This window comes from Falco cherrug, chromosome 2, assembly GCF_023634085.1.
Source record: "Falco cherrug isolate bFalChe1 chromosome 2, bFalChe1.pri, whole genome shotgun sequence".
In the NCBI taxonomy this organism is placed as follows: Eukaryota; Metazoa; Chordata; class Aves; order Falconiformes; family Falconidae; genus Falco; species Falco cherrug.
In genome coordinates, this window is record NC_073698.1 from 18,656,487 (window position 1) to 18,680,636 (window position 24,150).

The 24,150-nt window shown below is 38.2% G+C and overlaps 1 protein-coding gene across 1 annotated transcript in view; it reads left to right on the plus strand.

The window, feature by feature from the left end:
* The window catches only part of DDX10 (DEAD-box helicase 10), a 192,216-nt gene that overhangs the window by 105,086 nt on the left and 62,980 nt on the right, over nucleotides 1-24,150 (plus strand). The window contains exons 14-15 of the mRNA XM_055702317.1: nucleotides 5,988-6,101; nucleotides 8,343-8,504. Of these exons, the coding sequence (XP_055558292.1) occupies nucleotides 5,988-6,101; nucleotides 8,343-8,504 (276 nt within the window). The remainder of the gene's footprint in view (nucleotides 1-5,987; nucleotides 6,102-8,342; nucleotides 8,505-24,150) is intronic.

Below are 24,150 nucleotides of genomic sequence, written 5' to 3' on the forward strand. Positions count from 1 at the left end.
GCAGACAGCAGAAATCAGGAAGGACTGAAATAGCTGTCATTACAGAGAGGTGGGCTGGAAATGAAAAGAGACCACCTAGCTACCACAGATCATGAGGGAAAGCAGCATCCATACATCTCCTTGTGGTTATGCCGCTTCCTAGGATTTCTTCTTCTCCTCCAGTCTTTCATACTCAATGGTAAGACAGATGGCTGGTTGAGTCTAATTGTATTACCAAGAGGAAGCTGTTGGTGTTTAGAATTTTGTAGGTGCTTGAAGTAATATGCACTGGACTTTTAAACTAAGTATCGTTATTTTGCTTCTCTTGATGTTTTCCTTCTTAGGTTTTATAGTTCAGTACAGGATGCAAAGTTTGTATCTCACTGCTGCTTCTGTGGGTAGGTGTTTGTCAGGAGGAGTGAAAGTTTCTCTCTCCTCTAACCTTATCTCTGTTGTAGGTAATCAAAGCCTCATAGGCTGAATTTGGGAGGTTTATGGAGTTGGGAGCTAATGCTGTATGGTTAAGCTGCTTTAGACTTGTGGTTGGAGGGTACTCAATCTTCTGAAAGTTTCTTAGTGCCTGCCAGATGCAAACCATGTTTGTGGGCTCTCCACAGCGTGGGGATAAAGATGGCCTTTTTCTTTGTCTTTGAAGTTTGGTAGTTTCAATCTGGCCTGTGTCTTATTTTGTGGGGAATGACTTCTGAGTCTACGCTCAGTAGCTTGCCAGGGGGTTTGACATACATGGTGATAATACAAAAATAATTTCACCATACATGGTGAAAATACAAAAAATAATACTTGCTCCTGTTGTGGGCACTTTCTTGAAGAAATACAAAATCAGTGTGTGAAGTTGAGTACTGCATCGGTTCTTTTTTCTCAGAGGTGGTTACTGTTCAGTTCTGGGTAAGTAATGTAATGATGTTGGGAGAGACTGAAAAATATTTCCAGGTACAGCACCATTCTTCCTAAGAATTGTAAAGGATAAGCAGGGGGGAGGAAAAAAGCCCACTAAAGCCCTAGAAAAGCAGTAATGCCTGTAATAGCTACCAGGACTGGAAAATGGTTTATAACATGTTTTTCTACTAATGTTTTACTCAGCCACAATAAGGTACTCCTGCCTTCAGGCGCCTTCTCTAGTCAATATTCTGTGCTTGCTTTCACAGGTTTGTTGAGTTGAAATTAACAAGGAAATTATAGCTAGAAACAAAGAAACTTTACATTTGATGATTTGTAACAGTCCAAAGGTCAAAGCAAGTGTGTTTGGGTAACAGATGCTAAGTGCTTTGATCCTGAGTTACAGAGGATTACATACTCAGTCTAAACTATTGACTTCAAAAATTGTATTAATAATAAAAAATATTCCATGTTAGAATAGCAAAATTTACTGACATTTGTTTCCGATGCCCTGTCTTTTATGAAAAAAAAATATTGAAAAATAGTAAATCTTATGTCTTAAACTTGTCTTAATTTAGAAAGTATCTTAAGATACTTTAATTAAGATACTTAATTTAGTATCTTAATTTAGAAAGGCTTTGTCATAGATCCAGCAAAGAATATCAGACCTTTTAAGCCAGAAAACAAAACCCTCTCCTTTTTGAGAAAAACAGAAAAAAACTTGCAGATTAGCTGTATCGTTTCTGATCCTGTATCAAAATGTTTGAATTTTCTGTGCTTTTAAGAGCTAGTCTTTATTCTAACTCATTAAACAACCCAGCAAGCCATCTGGCATGTGCAAAAGGAATAAGAAATTTAGGCTTTTGATTAGTAACAACAGAACGTCCCCCAACCCTGCAGCTGAGCCCAAGTCTTATGAAATGTTTATAAACTAATGTGACTTAACTTCTAATGCTTGACTGGTATATACCATTTTAAAGAGGTTGATTATCACTCTGATCTTGTTTGATCAGTTTAACTATTGCCATATCTTTGTCGGCCGATTTTATAGGGCACAGAGCAAAATGTATGTGCTGGTGGGTAGCAGGCAGCCCCTTCTCACTGTCATGGAAGCATATGAGCACCAGCTGATGCTTTAACTTGTGTTACCAACTTGAGTTCAACTGCAGAATCCCTTCGGTATCTAACAGCAACATGGAAACCTGAGCCCAGATCATGCATGCCCACTTCGGTTCAGTCAATGGCTTATTTGATGGTATAATTCAGCTGTAGAAATGGATCTACTGAGGTAGGTGTTAGTTGAACAGGTTTTGATACACAACGTTTTCTGAGCGAGCCAGTTGGTGTGGGGAGCTGCTACGCCCCCTCAGCTCACTGTAAAGTGCCCAGGCTGGTGGCTTGCTCTGGCACCAGGGCAAGGACAGGTGTGTCAGCAGAAACCCTCCGTCCTCTCTTGTCTGCTGGTGTGACAGTGCTTCTGCCTGCAAAGCCTGTGACCCCAGATTTCAGCTGTTAGCTGAGCAGTTAAGAGAGGAGTCGGTGCTCCTGCCACAGCTGCATTTGCAGCAGTTGAGGTTAACAGATGGAGATGATCTTCTGGCAGCCTCCAGCAGCTGGTGGTGTCTGCTGATATGGTGAACTCATTGTGAAGAACAGATGAAGCTACAAGAATGTGGGTTAAATGCCGACCTGCTGCTTGTAAATTGTTAGGTATCTTCTAGTACAAAAGGTGAAAATGGGGAATGAGAAAGCATAATGGCTTGAAAGTGCAGGGAACTGAGAGGATGGCACTGAAGATTAGGAAAGCCTGAGGTCTGCTATGCATTGGTATTATGCTTCTTACAATGGATGAATCAGACTCCTGCTTGGTGAGGACTTGATGCTTCAATGTAGCCATTCAGATGTGGGGTGGAAGCAAAGACAGGTGGTGGCATTAGGTATTTGGGTGAGGGGGTCACAGGGATAGCGTGGATGGGGGAGGATGCCAGGAGCTGTGGTGGATGTAAACGACCCATCCTGCACCAAGACTGCAGCCAGTTGGAGGAACACTCAGCTCAGATATGTTCAAGATAGAGTGGCAGCTGCTGGGACAGGGAATATGGGGAGAGGCTTTGAGACTTGGGGGGCAGATGTTCTGAAAGATGATACTGGAGTCATATGGAGGGAGAGGCTTAGGTGGCAGAAGAGAGACTTTAGGACTACATAAGGACTCCAGAACAGTGTGAGAGGAGGTCCCTGGGAGAGGACCAAAGTTGCATTTATGGGACCCCAGAAATACATACACCCCATGGCTGACCTGCCTGACTCTTCTCCTGGACCATGTAGCCTCTCCCTTGGGACAGGGAGGTGTCAGAAACCACTGTACTAGCTAATCCAACTTCCTTCCTGGGCTACTTCTGCTGAAAAGTGAAGTCATGTAGTTTGTAAAATTGTGCCTACATCTGTGATGAAAATGTTTTGCTATCTGAGCCTGTTTGGTCTTGAACTGTTGACGGTCGGTCAGGAGACGGTGTCTGAAACTGAGGGAGCCTTGACAGCCATCCTCATTGAAGCATTTTCAATTTAGAAAGCAATGAGTGTCCTAATAAAAAAAACAGTTTAATTATCTATGGGGTGTTTAGAGTTTTATGCTAATACTCTCTCCTGTATGTTTTTTAAAATTCTGATCTCTTACCTTTTCTTAATGCTGCATATTGTAAATCTGCCAAATTCACACACTGATTTTATCCTGTGCTTTTTAGGTATATAGTGGGGGAATTTAGCTTACCATTTGTTTCTTCCTCCTCTTGTTCCTGCTCTTTGTTTGGAAATTTTGTCCTATTCCATCTTTTTCCGTGATACTTCGCAGCATCAAAATATTTCTCAAAATCACACAGAGGAGGGCGGGGGGAAAAAGGTACAACTGGAAGTATTGACTGTGTATGCATGCAAAGACAGCCCATTGGATATTTGTGCTCTTTCTTAAAACACAAAACCTTTTTTAAACCAAGAAATGTAAACAGCTGAGGTTCACATTTAAATATAATTTTACAAAATATTGTACCAATTCGAAACTTTCAGTCACCTTTTTTTTTAATTAGCATATTATACTAGTACCAATAATACTGGCAGAAATAAAAGATTATTTAAGAAGAAAACAAACAAACAAAAAAATCCCAACCAAAAAACCCAAAAGCAACTGGTGGAAGAAAATGCTGTGGTAGTGAGAAGTAGCATCGTACCACCTCGAAGTACTTCTCTTTAAATTGTTCATCTAGACAATTCCTGTTCTTTTCCAAGTAGTCCATATTTAAAGGTAAGGATTTTATGCTTACGCAGGCTCTCAATTTATGCTCGTAAGATAAGCGGCAGGAGTTAAGGAATAGTGCAGCTTTCTGAACTGTTGAAGGTGTGCCTTGGTAGTAGTAACTGCACAGTGCAACAAAAATCGTATGACAAGACTGAGGATGTAAGTGCTGCTACAGTTACTTTTTCTATAATAGATATGGTCATTACTTCATAAAACTGTGCTGTAGCTGTCATAAACCATTTTTCCTGTTAGGAAGACTGTAATTTTTCTCTTTTATAGTTCATATTTCTGTGCATTAGTGTGCTGACCATAATGACAGTGACTTTCTGAGTTAATTTCTTTTGCTTCCTTTTATAGTGGATTTGGTAGAGAACATGAAACTGATTAAAAATGACCAAAATAAAAAAGTGAGAAAAGAAATTTAAGGTTTTATTTTTCTCTCCAGTTGCTTTGACCACTTCCTGGTATTTATCAGAAGTTTAGACAGTTCAGTGATTGTTTTTCAGGCACTTTTTCCTGAGTAGTGGAGGTTTGCAGTCTTTACCGAATGATAAATGAGTTGTGGGTCTTCTCCTATGGAGTCTTCAGATCGTCCTACAGAATATCTGGTGCTATAAAATACCTTCTGCAATGACAGTTTCTGCTTGAAATGTCCTCTGTGTGGGTTGTGTCTTGTTAGATGCCTGAAACACATAGGGCCTTTGTTCCTGAAAGGAGGGCTCTCAGAAGAAGAGCTGGAGGTTGGGATCCTCCATGCTCTTTGGTTCCATGATGTTGCCACCAGATGGGTGGCTCTGTGAAACTTACATCTGTGTATCACATCTGTGGATGTGACAATTTATTGTCCATTGCATTTTACAGAAGTGATTGAAATGGTCCTCCCAGAGTTGCAAACTACCTCCAATTTGTGAAAAGACTCTGGATAAATGTTCCAATTGCTGTCAAAAATAGAAGTGACCTCTTCACCTCTTGTTCTAACAGCAAGATTGCAGCACAAAAAAATAAATGTAACTTCAGTATCAGTGTGGTTTTTGTACAGGGATACTGTTTTGCTGGTATTTGCTTTTTCTGGTCGCTGTTGCTTTCTCAGTGATAGCCAGGAAAGAACAACCTCAACCTGTTGAAACTGTTGTTAATGTCTAGGTTTCAGAATCTCTACTGACTCATTTGTTGGTTTCCCTTGTGTCTTTACCACTTTGTTTCACTGCAACATTCTTCCTGTGATGCTAATAACTTTTGTGATTCTGAATGTTACTTAATGCTAAGTTTGCTTAACATCTCCTAGCACTGATGTTCCGCACCCTGCTGGTACTGCAAGGGACAAGAGCTATGAAATAGGAAGGTTCTTGCATGGCCACTTGTGGCCTTCATTGACACAAAAATAACTCAAGCTGGTGTGCTGCAGTGCCTGGGGACGGTGTGATGACAAGTGAGATGAAAATGGTATCTGATCAGTTGTAGCTAATGGCTTTGGTCAGTTGTACTGGATTTCTTGTCTGATGAGGCTTGCTAAGAGTGTAAACTGGTGAATCTAGTGCCCTTACCCCAGAAAGGTTAGTGAGATTTGAATGAGTCGGGTGTCCTGCTGCCGACAGGATTTAAGTTATGCATAATTTTTATCAGAGTAAATGAGTTCCTTGTGATAAGGCCAGCTTAAAACACTTTTATGAAAAGGTCTGTTAGCTCATTTTTACTGAAAATTACTCTTACTCATGTGTTTTAGGAATTACATTTTAATACATCTAATTGCTTTCAAGAAAGTTTAAAGCATATACTCTGTGACTGGAAAAAATAATAAGAAATCTCATTTTATTTTATACAGAATACATCAAAATCAAAGATGAAGAAAAAAACAACTAAAACCCAAGAAGCCAAAAAAATCTTGAAGAAGAAATTTAGAGTCAATACAAAAGTAGTTTTTACTGAAGATGGAGAGGTAAGATCAATTCAAAATAACTGTATTTTGGCGGGAACTGAATTTGTAGTTTATATAAAGACAAAAATACTTCTACTTTATATCCATATAAAAAGGTAATGCTTCTCAAAAGTGTGTGGTTTTTGTTATGGGTTTAAGTTTTGCAGAACTGCTCAGCTTCCATTTAGAATTCAGTTCCATTGGGAAAAAGAGGAATGCTGGGCACTCGCCTCTGTTCACCTTTGTATGTGTAAGATACAAAGGAGCTGTTAGTGGATGTACAGAACCGCACCTCTTTTCTGCCTGTTATCTTCAATTTCAGGTTGAATCAACAGCCTATTTTTTCCTTGCAGAAATGTAAAACAATTTTCCTGTAGCTATTTGCCAAAGCTGCCCCAAGTCTTGAGTTAATGTATGGGCGTTAAGTTCTTGGTTTTCTTCCCAGCATTCACTATTTCTAGATTAAAAGTTTTGTTAGGAAAGCTAAGGAAGTACCAATTTTTTGCTTACTGGTGGTGATGTAACAGTGCATTGAAATTTTCCAGTAATTTAATTGGAACTTTTAATAGCACCTGGAAAAATGGATTGCTTTTGTATCAAAGGGAACTATTGTGGGTGCCAGTAACTCTAGGGTTTCATTGTGGCAATAACCTTACTAGCAAGTCTCCACACTGCATAAACCTTTGTGAAATGTGATTTCAAAGCTTCAGATGCAGTGTATGTTCTTCCATTTCCAGCATTAAGAAAAAAGCAGGTGGTTGTTTTTGGTTTTGGTTTTTTTTGTTTTTTTTTTTACTTTAGATTCAGTTCAGCAAGACATATACTGAAAGAGAGGTCACCTTTACAAGTATATAATTTACTTTTGTGACCAAATAAAGCATTTTATATTGCAGATGAAGGGACTATAGGTGTATAATTACTGACATGAGACAAAATTTAAAAGGTTTTAGAGGTTATATCTTCTTTATAAATGATCTTTAAATATTTTATATTTAAATATATTTAAATATTTTAAAGATATTTTAAAGCAGTTGTCTCATCTTAAAATACATGCACAAATGTTTTATGAATCTACACAATGAAGCAAAAAGGAGTGAGAATGGAGAGAAAAAAAAGAAGCACAAAGATTGTAGTTAGAAAAGCAGCACAATAGAGAAGGGGTACCTTATTTAAGGAAACATAACATTTGCATTGATGTATGTTGTTCCTACCTTTTTTCTGAGCTGTGTAAAAGTGTGCTTCACAGTTTACTGTTCTGCTCCATGTGCTTCTCTTTGATAAAGTAAAACTCCTTTAAGAAATGTATCTTTCTAGGAAATACAAGTACGCAAACTCCATTTTACGAAAGGAAGTGGGAACAGTAGGTTGGGTTTATCAGTATTAAGGTGAAAAACACCCTGTGTGCATTAGGGAGTCCTAAACATGTTTGGTTTTGCATTATCTCAAAGACATGCTGTCATTTCTTTTTTTAAATTACTACTCTACCAATCCATAAGCAAGAACGATTTTGCAAAGGCTGTCCCCAGGTGATGACATACCACAAGTTTAAGCTATTAAGATAGGTGGGGATTTTTTTTGGTGAGTATGTAGTCTTTGTCTTTCCTTTAGAGTTTCAGATATTTAAGGGAAGCTGGATGTGTTCAGCATGTCATCCACAAGTCAGACTCGAATCATCAAACATTTCCAATCCTGGTTTTATACAATAACAAATAAAACCCTCCACTGCTGTTCTCCTTGCTTCTCCCAAAACATGAACCTGCAGTTACGTTTTTTCCGTGCACTGTGTGATGAAAGCTTATCTCGGTTTTCTCTCAATTAATATGGTGGAATATTGAATGTTTACAAGAAAACGTACTGTTTAGATTTACTAGTGTTTTGTTCTCTTGTGTTGCATATATTCAGGAGAGTCATTTCTTGAAAGCAAATATGATTTTTCTCCCAAAATGATCAGCAGGATTATAAATTATTTGTTCTATTAGGCAAAGGGAGAAAAACAGGGGAAGATGCTCAAGTGAATCCATTAAACAGTAATATGGTGTAATGCAGATGCTATTTTCAAATATTCATTTTTGACTGAATGTGATGTTAAATAAACTTATCAGGGTTTGTATTGTGCAAAAGTTTTGTTTGTTTGTCACCTTTGCAAATGGCCTCTTCTGTTTAGTCTAGAAAAACGATGTATTGGAGTATTTAACACCTCAAAACTTTGATGTGGAATAAGTGATCCTAACCATTACTTTTCTTGTTGACTGTATAATTCAGTTAGTGCAGCAGTGGCCACCTGTGCAAAAATCCAGTTTGGCGAAAGCAGATGAGGAAGATGATTCCAGTGGCATCAACTTAGATAAAGTGAAAGAGATTCTGCGGGAAGAAGACAAATTTGACAAAGAAGAATACAGGAAGAAAGTAAAGGAAAAACATAGGGTAAGTTAATTTCAACCTCAGTTACTGAAGTGCAGAAATGGATACTGTGATACAAATTTCTCGGTGAGGAGAAGTACTTAAGTATAGTACAAGTTCATTTAAATTTGTTGATTTTTTTCAAGACTATATTGCACACAGGGGGACTGTTCAGATGTAAATAGCTGGATAACACAAGCATTATGCAATACCAGTTGTTGGTGACAGTGATTTATTTACAACTTTAAACTCTGGTGGGCACTGTTTGTTTTTTTCTTTTTAAGCAGTGTTCAGTGGAAGGGTTTGTTTCACAAAAAGAAAGTGCTTGACATATTTGCTCTAACAAATAATGAAGATGGTTAGGGGGAAGGGGAAGAGAAAGAATGTCTCTAAAATATCTTCAGACTACCACTTGCCTAACATTCAATGTTACATTTCAGGTAGGCAAAATTCATGTAATGAATTGTTGAGATAGTGTCATATAATTACATGGCTGTAATTTGAAAACGTCAGTATCTGCGGTCTGGCGTCTCTCTGGCATTTAAAAACTTTTAAGTTGCAGACTGTAAGTTTGCAAACTGCTTCTGTGTTACTTGTCATGGACCAAAGTAGAGTTTTCTGACCTTGTCATGTACCAGTCATATGGAATACAGCTGGCTGTCTTTGAGTTCAGGGATTGTTCTGTTAATTGTTGTGAGAAGGGTTTGGATTTCTCCAGAAAATGGATAAATGTTAAATCCCAGGACTTTGTGTTATTAAAGGCCTGCTTTATACTCAAAGCTTCTAATTTCCAAAGCATTAAAAAGTGTTGTTTTTTTGACCTGCTCTGCAAATGCTGACTTTATCCAGTTTGACTTTATCCACTGATGGCTAACGATTAGTGCTATGTATTCCAGCATCTGTTAAGGTTTGTATTTAAACAAAATAATTTGGTGGGAATTTCTGAAAGCTTCAAGTTATGTTTAGGCATTGAAGTATTCCAGCTAAAGTCAGTGTACTTCACATGCCTAATTTGAAAGTCTGCTCCTGTAGTCCTGTTACGGTCATTTGACATCTACAAAAAAATCTCACCTCTTCTTTAGTGAAGTGTTGCATTTGAAAGCAGCTGCAAACAAATTGTTTCCTGCGCTATAGGTGAAATCATAGTCAATTTTACAGAAAGCAATGCTATCAAATTTCAAGGATGCAGCTTAATAGGGAAGGAGAGACCGACTTTCCAATCCATCTGCTATTCACTAGCAGATTCATATACTTTGACTAACGCTTTTATATGTTTGACATCAGACTTCAGTGATTAAATACTTCATCAGCTGGTCTGTTAAGACAGCTTTATCATTACAATGCCAAGGAGAACAAATGACACTGATCTGGTATTTACCTGCATTAAAAAAAATTTCAACTGTGGAGATACTATGAAAAGAGAATGTGTCTTTTCAAAAGTGAGGCAGGCAAAATGAACAGGACTGACCACATCATCAATATCATGGGCATTTTTTGCAATTACGAAAAATGACAAGTTTCTTATAACCTAATTACTTCATGAGTGTTTTTCACGTTACACCTAATTATTATCCTTTATGAAATGAAATTTAAAAAAGAATGGTAGTATGTCAAAAAGAAGGAAATATATTTTTTAAAAAAAGTCTTCTGATTCAGGTACTGTGATATATGGGTCTAGTTTTTAGGGCTACCTTAGTGCATTCAGTTATTGCATGCACATTCAGATTCTGTATTTGTGGTTTAATAATTTGAGGTGAAAAATATTTCATATGGTAAATTCTCTGTACACAATGAAGTATTCAGTTTCCTGATCGTCATTTAAGTATTGAAATGGTCTTAGCAACAGTTTAGTACCCTAATATCCAAATCTAAAGGAGATGTAACTTAAAAGGGAAGAAGGGACAGGAAGGTGATAGGTGGGAGTTCAGGATTTACTTTGGTAGAACCTTGTTTGCCTCCCTGTTGTCTCGCTAACCTTGTGGTTAATGGTGATCCTCCATCCTCACTTCAGAAGGCATTCGAGTTTGAGATACCAGTTCATTTTACCTATTAATTAATACAAGCTACATAAGATAAGGCTGCCACGCGGATTGAATGGATTTCTGTTACTCTACCTTATTACTAAGTCACCTTTTATGTCTGTGATTCTTGACAGTCAGATGTTGCTGCTTAGGAAAAAGCTGTAATAGTAATAGTTAGGCAAGTATGTCAAGTCCTGCTCTTTTGTCACATCCAAGCAGAGACAAGAACCACCTCCTTTCTCTTGGGTCATGTGAAGCTCGTCTAGTGATCAGAAGATCTACTTATCCAGTGACCCATGAAGAAGCTACATTGTTAGTATTGTGTGGCAATATGATTCAGGCTTTTTTTTAGCAGAAAATGTGTAATTAGTTAAATTCACACTACATGGAGAAGTTCTATGGCATAATTTAGGTAAGTGTTATAGATAAATATTATTTTAGCCATTTCAGCCATTGGTTTCTCACTAATATTTTTTGGGGAATTTATCGCATTGTCAGTGGTGCAAGTCATCGGTCCTTTGTTCATGAAAGAATGCTAGGGAAAAATTTGAACTGCTTCACAGTAAAAAGGAATCATGTGGTTACTTTCACAGTGGTTATTTAATAATTCTCCCACTTCATAAATTTTCCCTTCCCAAAAGATAATGTAATTGCTTAGTAGCAGATACTTAGTTGAGATTTAATATTTGGCTGGCATCTCAGTGATGTGAAGGAAGAACAACTACTCAAGTGTATGTATCGTGACTGTACTGCAGAAGCCTCATCAGGTCCCTGATCCTTACCTGAATTTGTTATTAAAAGTTTGATTGTGTATGTGAGCCTGATGGACTAATGGTGTAAGTTATTTCCTAGCCTCTCTTGGAGGGAGAGGATGAAACCTGAAAGAGATTCAAGTGTGTTAACAACAAAGGATATGAAAGCAACAAAAAGTCTAGGAGACTTTCTTTTATTATTTTTGTGACTTCAGATTTTGTGTAAGTACAGCTGTCTTAGTGCTACTTCATGTCAGTTAGAGAGGAGCTTTTGAAAGGCACATACTTTCATCCCACCTTACACGTCTCTTCACTGGCATTCAGCAGTCCCTTCTATACGAAGTCTGAAATCCATCACTTGTGAATGTCATTGCTTTTTTTTAAAATCCTCCATACTTCACTAGCAGCCAAAATACATCATGCCGTAGCATGAACTCTGTCATCTGACCTTACCTTTCTGCAGTAATGCTAATGATTTCATTCCCATCTTTAATTTCCTTCCCACAAGCGGGCTACTGTAGATCTTTGTCCATTTGACACCTTTTCTAACAGCAGATGTGACATCTGTTTTTTCATTTTCCATCTTGATTACTGAACTCTCCTGCAGCTCTCTCCATGCTAGCTTTTTGAAAAGGCCATGGCTAATTTTTTCCTATCTGCTTTTGCTTCAGATTTGTTCAAGATCTTTGCTTAACTTTTTCATCGATTTAACTTTCATCTGTTCCTTGACTTCCAGCAAGTTTCAAATGTCTGTATCTTGATTCATATTTCCTCCTCTTAATTCTTTTTTTTACTGCTGCAGCTGATGCTTGGTGTAGTTTCTTGGTTTGTATGTTTGCCAGTTTTATTTTTTCTTTAAATCAATTTTTGAAACATGCTAAATTTATTGAAGTTACTATATAGGTAGATTAGAAGACCACTGGAGACAGATGTGTTTTCGTTCTGTATAAACCAAATGTAGCAGCCAGCTACTTGGTTATGAACATCAGCAATCAAAAAGTCCTCTGAAGCTGAATGTATGCTAACACCCGGAGCCTCTATATTGGCTTTAAAGTGGTGACTTAGAATAACAAAATAATTTACAGGGTGCTATGGAAGCATGTGTTGTTTCATCCGGTTTTCTGTATCTTGCACGTGGGTTCAGATTTCAATTTAGATTTTTAGTGGATGTAGAAAAAGCAGTGTTTTCATAAAGTTGTCATTTTATAGGTCATCTTCATTGAGAATCCCTCTTTTATGGTTTCTTCAATATAATATTGAACATTAAAGATCTTGGGGGGGAAAAAACCAACTTCTTAAAATCAAAATTTGCACAAAATAGCTTTTTTTTTTAGGTGAATATGGACTGTAAACTTAATCTGAACTTTCCGTGCAAAACCATTTCTGATGGAAAGCAAAAGTATTCAGAAGGTATCCACAGGCTATTACTTTTAAATCCATTTGTGACTGTCATTTATGTGAGCACAGTTTTCAGTATGATCAGAAAAATGTTTTGCTGCATTCACAAAATGCTTGGATTAGATGAGATGTGTGTTGCAGTGCCTTAAGGCTTGTCGAAACTTGCAAAGCATCTACACCCTAATTAGGTTTCCTTCATGAGCCTCATATTTTGTTATCCTCTCCTTCTTCTGCAAATGGTGAAAAACTGAAAATCCGATAGATAAAAATAAACCTGAGGTATAATTGTGATGTAATTAATGCTTATTGAAGTTTTGGAAGCAAAGTAAATTTTAGCAGTTAAGCACAAGGGAAAGGGCAGTAACACTGATCAAGATGATGTGAAAAGAATTCTGCATTAATGATACTTAATGACAGCTCAGCGAGAGCTATAGATTTGAGCTCTTTTGAAATGTGTAAAATGTTATAAACAACAGTAAAGGGAGAAGTGAATAAAGTATTCAGAACATGTTTTCACACTCCATTTTTCAAGTTTTCAACTGAAAATGCACTGTTGTTAGGAGGAAAATAGTGCAGAGAGGGATTCATCTTGCTTCTTAATAACCTCTCTTTCTGTGCACTAACCCAAGCTCAGAAAAATGCCCATAGGTGCTGAAGGAAAAATGAATAGGAGCCTTATTTCTTACCTCGCTTTCCAACAAGTAAGTTATACTGTGAACTTTGGATGATCAGTGTGAGAAGATGGTTAGAATTCTTTTATTTTCCAAAAAATTCTATTTTATTTTATTTGGAAAGTATTAGTAGCAAACAAGCTGAGGCTGTCTTCAGGGGCCTGATACTGCAAGATGCAGTTCTGTACCTCCCTGGAAGACGTGAAACAACTGTGGTCATAGAGGTATGACAGCAGTTAGACTTCAGGTCACAGGGGAGGAATCTTTCAGAAGATGTTGCACTGTAAGCATTGTATCATGTCTTGTGTTTTAAATGTAATATATGTTTTGGTTTTTTGAGACTCCTTGCGAAATCTTCTAGTGATGCTGCTGTTGCTGGGAGGAAACTGGAGATATTTTGTGGCCCTTGTGCTGCTGAAATGGTGCTGATTTGTACCACTTGAAGGTCAGAGTTATGTGGTGTCTTGGTTTTGCTCATGCTGTTCTTAAGTCATTAGAAAATACAGAACTATTTTAGAAACTATATTGAAACGAGTACCTCTGGTTTGTCTCCTGTTCCTAAACATGTTTGTTAATGGGACAGTGGGTAGTTTTAATGAGAAGGATACACCCTGATACTTTACCCTTTGTATATTTGCTCTCCCAAATATTATTACTTTAATTAACTCTTTCCAAGGCTAAAAGAAGAAATTCTTCATACCAGACGTTATGGAAAGACTTTTATAAAATAAATAGCTTGCAATTTCAGGAAGAGTATTCTTACCCCAGTGTAATAACTTTCTGATTAAAATTCATTCTTGAAAATGGAAGACTGCAGAGTGGTAAAAGAAGCCAAATCCCATGGATTTCAGCTCAGGAGGTTTCTTCTGCAGGTCTGTTAAGATGGAGGCTGCTGCTATTCCAGGTTACAGCCCCAGCCCTAGCAAGGCTGTGCATGTATTGCACAGATGTGCACACGCAATACACACATGGGTAGCCACAGAGACAAGAGCGGCAGAAAAGATAAACGCAGGCAGCACTCACATAAACATGAACAGCACAGGCAGCACAAGCTTATTCCTTCTTCTTGGCTGATCAGGGTTGACATTTGCTAGCAGAACTGTGAACACCCTCACTCCCTTGATTCACAAGCACGCTCACATTGCTGATACTTCAGGCTCATGCTATTATTTAAGGTATCTCCAGTGTCCATACCCACACCACAGGGCCCTTACACAGTCACTGGCCTTGACCTTGGGTTTTTCCAGGTGCTGGTCTTTCCACACAGTCTCTCAGTGCCTTTCAAATATTCTGTAATAAGTTTGTTCTTTCCCATAAGACTGATAAACATATTGTTTCTCTTGTTCTTACCAGCTATGAAGGTCTGTGTGAACCTTCTCAAGGTTGTGCTTGTGTGATTCCTTTAATGTTCATCTATCAGTGACTCAGGGCTTCAGGTCTCTTGCTACTGTCTGCCTTACTGCTCATTAGGGTTAGTGTACTTGGTGTTCTGTCTACCACTTCTCCTTGTTTTATCTTTGTCTCAGTGTTAAGGTATCCTTACAAACCACATTATTACGTTCAAGGTATCCCTAGAGAGACCATCCAGGTAGATTTAAACACGGAGTTCATAGGAGTATTTTCTAGTATTTTTTGCATTAGTATTTATGCAATTAGATATTGGGGAGAGTAAGAGAGAGACTGTAACTAATTAACATACAGTTCTTTAGAATCTGGAAAGGATGCTTCCTCTAAGGAAGAAAACCAGAGTTGTAATACAAGGGATGATATAACAGCCTCAGTACTAAGTGTAGAGCTGCTGTTTAAATGGCATGAATACTTCAGAGGGCATTTAGTAAAGAAGAAGTACTATACAGCTATACAGGATATCTAGCATGCTTGGAAAGAGTACTTGGAGAACTGCGGTCACCTTATGATGACTTGAAATCTGTATGAATTGAATTGATCCAATGAAAGATATAAGCTTTCATTGTTCATAAGCCTTATATCAAGTGCGTATATCTTATAAGATATACGCACTTGATATAAGGACTTTGGAAAAAGAGATGTAAGTTTACTTATTGAGGAAGAATTCCTTTGCAGCCTGCAGTTGGCCAAGAGTTAGAAAGAAACTGTGAGTTTATTTTTAAAAGCAGCAATGCTGGTAACTTTTAACTAGTAGGAGAAGTGTGACCAAATCAGTTAAGGTGGTGGCTGATATTTAAAGTGGATTATTTTTCCTTTATATGTGTCATGCCACACTGCATTCCTTTGCGTTGACTTCCTGCTGTAATGCCTTTGTCTCTCCCTTACCTCTGGTCCCTGCCACACTCCTCACCCCGTGCCTTGGCTGAGCAGCCCCGTGGTGGGCACAGCCATGCCCAAACGGGACAGCTCTCGGGGGGATGCCCTGTGTCTTACCCCTGCCGTTGGCAGCCCTGCTCCAGCTGCAGCTCTAGGCTCTGCCTAGCTCCCAGTCCTGCAGTTGCAAATGGTTTCTGTTGATGAGACAGAGTATGATTTAAACATGTTTTGTTTATGGCTTTCTAAAGTAATATTAGAAGTACTTGTAGCATATTGTAATACATCGTTGAATGCTGTGTACAACAGTTCCAAGATACAGGAAAGACCCCCCAGGGATTTACTTTATTTTGTCAAATTTTTACTAATGATTTAAAAAAATAAAATCCAATTAATGAAAAATAGATGCTGTACAGTACAAACCATTCAGTATGCTGGAAGATAAACGCACTCGTGAAAAATAGTATTAGTAGTTTGAAATCAGTGAATACATTAATTCTGAAGAGAGATTGCATCGTATTTCAAAGGAAATAATCTGAAGGGAAAAAAAATCTCAGTGTGGTATTATTCTCTTCATTAAGTAAAGCACTTGAATAGTCCTTCACTTTGAGGTGAAATTTGTCTGATTTTGATGTAATTGTACAGTTGGTTTAATGTGGTGCTCGGTGAGGATGATAAAATTCTCTCCTGTAAAGAGCGTGCTAGTGTAGGAGCTTGATATAAAGAGAAGGTTGCTGCTGAGAGGAGCGTTTAGCTGAATGGCCAAGAAGAAAAGTATTAGAGATGGAGAGATGTGTAAAGTCAGTCAAGAGAGTATTTGTTAAAATGCCTGTCTGAGCCCTTTCATAGCTGTAGTGTGCAGCCAATGCCACTGTTGAGTTCCAAGTGCAGAGCTATTAAGAGAAGGGGAAGGGACACTGACAGGTGGGTTGACGGGCATCCCTTTTCAGTCTTAGCAGCAGCACGTCTGGCCTCACTGTGCTGCTGGCAGAGGCAAGGGCTTGCTCGTTGTTCACTTTTCTTTCACTTCAGCAGCTGGATGGGCTTGAAGCTTGAAGTGCCCTTCAGTGCCCTTGGAGTGTTTTCTAAGAGTTTTCCAGCAAAACTGGAGTTCTTGGCCTTGTCTTGTTGATGTAAAAAATAAGAAAATGAAGTAACTGTGAGTAGGTTGTTTTTGTAGACCCTTGTCAGATGAATGCCAGGAAAATGCAGCTGTGTGTGGAGGCTGAAGCAGTGCAGGCTTAGCTTCAGCTAAGATGGAGCTTCCATGCCAGGCTGCTTGTCCTGCCAGAGGATGTAATGGCACAACTGCCCAGAGTGCTAACCTTTGCTTGTCACGGGTCTTTGAGGCATCCTGGCAGGTTCTGACTGGAGCTGCACCCTTCGCTTACTGAGGCAGGTGCAGATAGCTGCGGGGGTTTTCTGCCTTCACTCAGATCTGGTGTATGAGAGCTGGCTGTTTCCGTAAGAGTGGCTGCACAGACAGCTCAGGAGTCTGTGACCTGTCCAGATTATGAATTTCCATTCTTAAATGGTATCATTCCTTCAAAACTAAAAGCGGCCAGAATCAAAATCAGATCAAGTACATCTTCATCTGCCTTTTTCCTCTACTTTTCTCTAGAAAAATACTAATGTGTTTTGCGGCGTAACTCCCATTGACTTGGTCGTTAAGGTTTTAGGTCACAGCTGTGTTAGTTTTAAACACCATTAACTAACTTATTTCCTGATGTAATTCTCTTGTGTTTTCAGTTGAATTAGGGTTACCTTTACCTCTCTTTCTGTGTGTGTTTGTGTATGTGCATACAGGGTGGAATAGAAGGGTCTGTGAATTCATTTGAAAGAACCCCTTTGATTTCTGTAGGTTCAGAGTCTGGCTTAGATGCCATTTGCACACAAAAAAAGATGGTTACTGTACTGCCTCTCTATTTTAATTACTGTGATTTAATATCTCATTCTTACTGGGAGGCTATTTGTCAGAAACAAACTGCGTATACATGTCCTATCTTGTGTCCCTTTCCTCCTCAGTTGATAACATCCCAAATTGCTTTTGTGACAATATATGTATGTTAAACATACATATGTTTAAACCAGATGGCCTACTTACCAACTTTAAAAAAAAATAAAAAATTCTATCCTTAAAATGTGTTCAGATGTTAAATGAGAATTTTCAGTTTTGTCCACTGGTTTTCTGCATTGGTTTCCTTCTAACAATGTCCTTCCAAGGGTCAGTTTCTGCTAGCTCGTTTTCCTCTTTTAAATGAGAATGCCTTTTTTTCCAGCTGCCTCTTAAGACTTTTTCCAGTGCTTGTTTAATGTTTAAGGTTGTCACTGTGCTGTTTTTTACGTGCCTTTGATGCCACACTTTTCCTGTGTTGTCTTAAATAGGTCATACAAGACCTATGTGTTTCAGTTTCCCTACTTATAAAGTAAACATTAGCTCTAATATCAGCTCTACATATGAGGTTTACATCATTATGTTTATGCAGTTTGGTGCTTGAAGAGATTATTCAGTAGATTTTTAAAACCAAATGTTAAAGAGATTTAAAAAAACCTAAATAATAAAACAAACATAAAATAATCAGAAAGCTTTTGCTTTTTACCCTGAAGGTATTAAGATTTGTTTATTTAATAGTAAACAATTTTGTACTTAATTTCCTGTTGTAGTTTAACTGCAGCTGGCAACCAAGTACCACGCAGCTACTCGCTCGCTCTGACACCCCACCCCTCACCCCCCAAGTGGGGTGGGGAGGAGGGATGGGAAAAAGGTAAAACTTGTGGTTGAGATAAGAACAATTTAATAATTTTAATAAAATATTACAATAATAATTGTAATGAAAAGGGAAGAAAAAGAGAATAAAACCCAAGGGAAAAAAACACAATACAATGGCTCACCACCTACTGCTCAATGCCCAGTCAGTCCCCAAGCAGTGATCCGTGGCTCCTGGCCAGCTTCCCCCGGTTTATATACGGAGCTTGACATTCTGTGTATGGAATATTTCTTTGGCTAGTTTGGGTCAACTGCCCTGGCTGTGCTGCCTCCCAGCTTCTTGTGCACCTGCTCACTGGCAGAGCACGGGGAACTTGAAAAATTCTTGATTCAGAGTGAGTGCTGCTTAGCAGCAGCTAAAGCATCAGTGTGTTACCAACATTATTCTCATACTAATTCCAAAACACAGCACTATGCCAGCTACTAAGAAGAAAATTAACTTTATCCCATCTGAAACCAGTTGTTGTCTTTTTAAATAATACTCAAAGAAACACCAATAAGTTGATTCAATTTTATCTTTTCAGTAGGGAATGTTGGTTTGTTTCGGTGGTTGGAGCATTGCTTGCATGTAGATGACTTGCTAATCTCTGTAACAAGACAAATATTAAACTACATAGCAATATAAAATGTATGTAAAATAAATAGTTCTCACTTTTCTTCCTTCCACCTGTGCAGAGCACAACTGCTATGGAAGAGGTCACAGTTTCATTCTGTGTTGGCTCGTGTGTGCTGGCTGTGTAGCTAGATAGTATGCTTTATGGGCTGGTGCCTTATTTATTAGAGCTGGATTTTCAGATACCAAGTTGCTTGCAAGCAGAGCAGATAATAATAATAATGAAAAAATATTTTTCATGTAAGCAGGACAGACTTGGCCTGAAATCTGAGAGAAGACAAATGTGGGATGCTGCAGTCACTTTACAGAGCATATATGTACTTCAAAATTTGGGAGGAAATCAGCTCTTGAATATGGCGATGCCAGTATGTGAGAAATGCTATGAACTTTTGAACAGCTGTGTGTATTTTCTGCAACACGTCTGGCTATCCTTAGCTATGTCCTGTCCCTCTAAAATGACAGGAGATAATAAAATACCACAAAATTATATCAGGTACTGGTTCCAGCTAAGATGTGTCTGCAAATGACAGTTTTCCAGGCAACAGGGTGATTTGTTCCAAACCTTGGCCACCTCTAAGATCTATTGTGTGGTAGACCATCACCTCAGGTGTTAAATAGAGTAGGTTGGTACCTCCAAATTACGGCATCAGTATGTAAAGGATCATTTATTAAAAATACGGTGTTAAAATCTTTGATCAAAATCTGCAGGAGTTCTTGAGCATTTAAATAAAAAGACTTCAGATGACTCAGATAAACGTGACATTTTTACAGGAAATAGGTTTGCCATAGGCTTTTAAAATTCTCTCAGGGCTAAATGTGCCATAGGATGCATTAGTTGTATTGAGTGAAACTATTTCTTGCCTTTTGGTAAACAAATAGGTCAGTGAAATTTCAGGCTGGTAAAAGAGCAGTATATCACCAAATAAAGGAATTTATTTAATGTAAATCTGAGCAGTTACAACCCATGTACAAATCCTTAAAGAGAAGGAAAGGAGACTTTTATTATACAAAAATGTTTACAAATTAAAAAGCTAAAAAAAAAAATACTATAAGAAACAAAGCTGTTAATTATACATGGCAATAAACACTGTATTTTTTCCATATCACATTTAACCCTCTGGACAAAGTAAAATGTAATCAACTGTAGAAAGAAGTGAGTCAAAGAGGGGATTTCCTGGGGTGGGGGCAGGGAAGAACCTTCAGCTTTCAAAATTGCTGGGTTTTCTCTTTTTATAACTAAAACTTGGCTTTTAAACTGTTTATGTACTCATCTTTCACATATGCCTAACCTCAGCAATGACAGAGAGCTGCCATGCTGCTATTAATATTTTTTTTTTGCCAACTTGAGAACGTAGAATGTAAATGTTAGAATATTTTCTTTTTAGTAAGCGTATTGGAGCCTTGAGGAGAAATGAAAGGGTTACGAGTTTTTGGTCTAAAGCTCAACAGTGAAAGAAAGAGGAAACGGAGTGTGAAAAGCCAGTGGCAGACTTCGTAGCTTCAGAGTTAAGAACAGTGAGTGGCTTTTCCACATATTAGAAGCTGCTTTATCCGTGGCTTTGGCACTGTGTTGGGCAGAGCTGGTTCTGTTGTTGGTTCTAGTGCAGGAAAGGTAGAAGATTTCAGTAACCATACATTTTTCTGTTTGGTTAAAAGCCAAATGATTTAGCCATATTACATGATGATGACTGAAAACTTTCATCCCTGTGATTATTGAGGTTATTAGACATCCTTGTTAACTAGATGTGTAACTGGGGAGGGGAAAAAAGGGTAATTTACAGGAAATTTAAAAAAGCTGATCAAGAAGGTCTCTGAGCTGTGCAATACCATTAATGAAGAACTAAATGAAAGGAATATAATGCTAACCAGTGTGGCTTTGTGGAAAGTAGATGTGTAATGAACTGTGTGCGTTATATTTTTATTAGAGCAGAATCTGGTTTGTAAATACATTTGTGGAATACACTGAAATTTCTGCAAGGCTTTTTACTGAAGTATTTTGATTAATAAATAAACATGGCACAAATTAAATGAACCAAAGCCTCAGTCACTGGAACATCCCAAACCAGCTTCTGATTAAGCGCGTTTCTAGCTAACCCATGGGATTTTTTTTATGGGAAGTGTGTTATTTCAAGATACTTTTTTTTTAGTGACATGGAAAAAGCTTTCTTGCCAAGTTGGGCTCAAACAAAGAAAACAGTGTTTTAAGATAGGCAGAAATACAAATTTCTAGGAAGAAGAAATTTAAAATAGAATTTTAGGACTGATAGCTCTTCCCTTACAGATACAGACCTTGACAAAGATTTGGGTGACGTGGTTGTTGATCAAGTCAATGTGAACTATTGCTGTGGGATTTTTCTGACAGGATCAAAAGGGCTGATAGAATTATAAATGTACAAACAGAAGTGACAGGTAGGACTGGGGAGGTGGCGAGATCTCAGTTATGTCTGTTCCTGAAGTATTTAGGAAAGTAGACCTATATGCTGAGAGACACCTAGAGTTAATTTTCTTCACCTTGCAAAAGAAAGTTAAGAGGAAGCATAATAAGCGCGTATCTACATAAGGAGCTAAACTTTGATAATGAAGATTCCTTCAAGCTGGTTGGGAGACTATTTGAACATGGTCTAAAAGTCAAAGATAAGTAGGCTCAGACTATTAACAGCAGCTAGTTTTGAAAGCTTGTGGTGCACTGTCCTGCAGTGAAATGTTGTAAAATCTAGATAGAATATTATTCTGAACCAGGATATAACCACTGCAGTAGAGTGATTCAGTGATTGTGTTGTGCTAGTCAGGCACATTGATCCCATCACCCCTCCTGTTTCCTAAGTCCATGAACCTGTGGTTCTTGACCTATCCAAACTTTTCCTTAAATGATGTCTAAATAATCTGCATTTAGCCACTGTTCAAAACCTGCATACACAGTGTTGCTGACCTGTGATAATAAATGAATGTTCTGGCTACTGCCTTGAAGGTGAGGTTGCTTGGTTGTGGTCTAAAGGGGCTAGAAGCACTTTCTCAGGAGTTTAAGCTGCAATAAATTATTGCATTGATTTTTGGTTAGAGTTCTTTCTCATCATCAGCGTTGATAGCCTGGAAAGGACATCTTGCTGCTGTATGGAGAGCTGTTCGGTATAAATGCAGAGGAAAGTATGGATGCTTGACTTCGCTATTGTAGATAAGAGTATTTAATCAGATTGTGATGTTTCAGAGCTTTATCTGACAGCCTTATGGTGCTGTGTTATGAAGTTACACTATAACAGAGTGTCAGCCAGTAACATATATGATTAAGTATTCATACCTCGAAACATGATCTTATGTTTTCCTGCCCTAGTAAATTGAAATAGATGAAAAAATTTCCTCTCTAAATTATGTGCCATTTTTACAAGTAATGATTTATAGCTTGATAGAACAGTGATTAACCTGGCATTCTTACTGTGTTTCTTTAGATATTCCAAGAAAATCTAGACTTTTCTGTTACTTTTTCCCATGTATGAAAACTAATGTTGGACAGCTTAGTAAGTACAGGTAGTTACAGACTTATCCTTAGATGAACAGAATCTATTCACATGAAATAAATCAATATTGAATTGTTTGATTCAAATTTGCCTCGATTGATTACTTCTTACAGCTATCTCAAAGTACATTGTCCATGTGTGTCCGTGTGCCCATATTTCTTGCTAGCAGTAGCAATATAAGAATGAATGACATCACAGTTAAAATACTCATCTGAGTCTTTGGAGATCTGTGTTTCTGGCTGTGCTGTAGCATTTCTTTGTAACCTAAGGCAAGGTAGTTAATTTCTGTGTTTTGTGCAGCCATATAAAAGTGTATATATTTTTTATGTGGGGCTATTACCTTGGCATGGTAGAAAATACATTTGTCCTCTAGGTAGCAGGAAATAAGGTCCTGGCTGGGGAAAAGCATTTAAGCATTTGCTTAGCACACTGTGTGTACTTACACATGTACTTGAAGCTGTGTATAATTGTTTTCCAGAACTGAAGCCTAAGTTAGAGCCTGATGGCTGTTCCTGCATTAGCAAGTGAAATAGCCCAGTAAGAGGAAGATTACAGAATAAGGTAGTTGGTGCAGAGAACCAGATTGCATGCAGGGTGACAGTGGTGCGGTTTACACTGTATCAGCTCTTACCTGATGCTTTTAACTGAATCACTTTGAGGGAGGTCATTCCTCTACTCAGTATTCACTGCATCCTACACACCACCGCTGTCCCCCCATACAGGAGGTCATTGACAAACTGCAGCTGAGGTCACTGAAATGGTGGTCCTGTGTGGAAAGGCTGGGGGAGCTGGCTGTGTTCAGCCTGGAGCAGAGACAGCTTTGGGGGGACCTGACAGTAACCCCCAATGCTTACCGAGAGGTCACGGAGAAGACAGAGGTGGAGCACATCTCTTCACAGCAGTGCAGTTCAAGAGGGCAAGAGATGGTGTCCATAAGTTAAAACTTATTCAGTGTGACTGTAGTTAAGACACCGTCTTTTCATATAGCATAGAATTTTTCTATCTAAAATTTTTGTGGACTACTCAGTTTAAAAGCTGCTTTATCCTGCTTTGTAGTATCTGGCATATTACTCTGTAGCTCTGTTCTTTTTCACTTTTTCAGTGGCAAAGTTTGAAAATGGTCACAGTTTTAGCAGAAAAACAAGATAACCCCAGTGGTGACCCCAAAGAGTGAAGAATGCACAACTAAACCATTTTAAAACAGTGGGTGAAAGTGGAAAGCTTAAGTAAAATCATTAGAAAAGCGTAAGTAAAAATGATCAGAAATGAGTACAAATTTGACTTGGAAGAGAAGGAATCATAACATGGATGACCCCATTATGACTCTGAGGTCGTGATGCTTAGGTCTAGTGTTTTAGAGAGCACACTGTGTCCGTACCAGACAGTACTTGGTCCTGGTGGCTTCTTTTGCTCCATGTGCTGCCCTTGCAGCCTTAAATGAAATTATTATTTTTTACTGCTTTTTTAACTTTAACAAACCTTAACTAATAAGGCAGCTGTGTTGTATTTGCCTACAGCAGTGGCGTTTTTGTTGTGTTTCTTATCATGCACTGGAGGCCCTGACATGTATCTCTGAGTGTGTTGAGGTGTTTGAACCAGACAGCTTTGCACACAGCATTGGAGAACTGTATAAAGCAGTGAGACATAAACCTCATG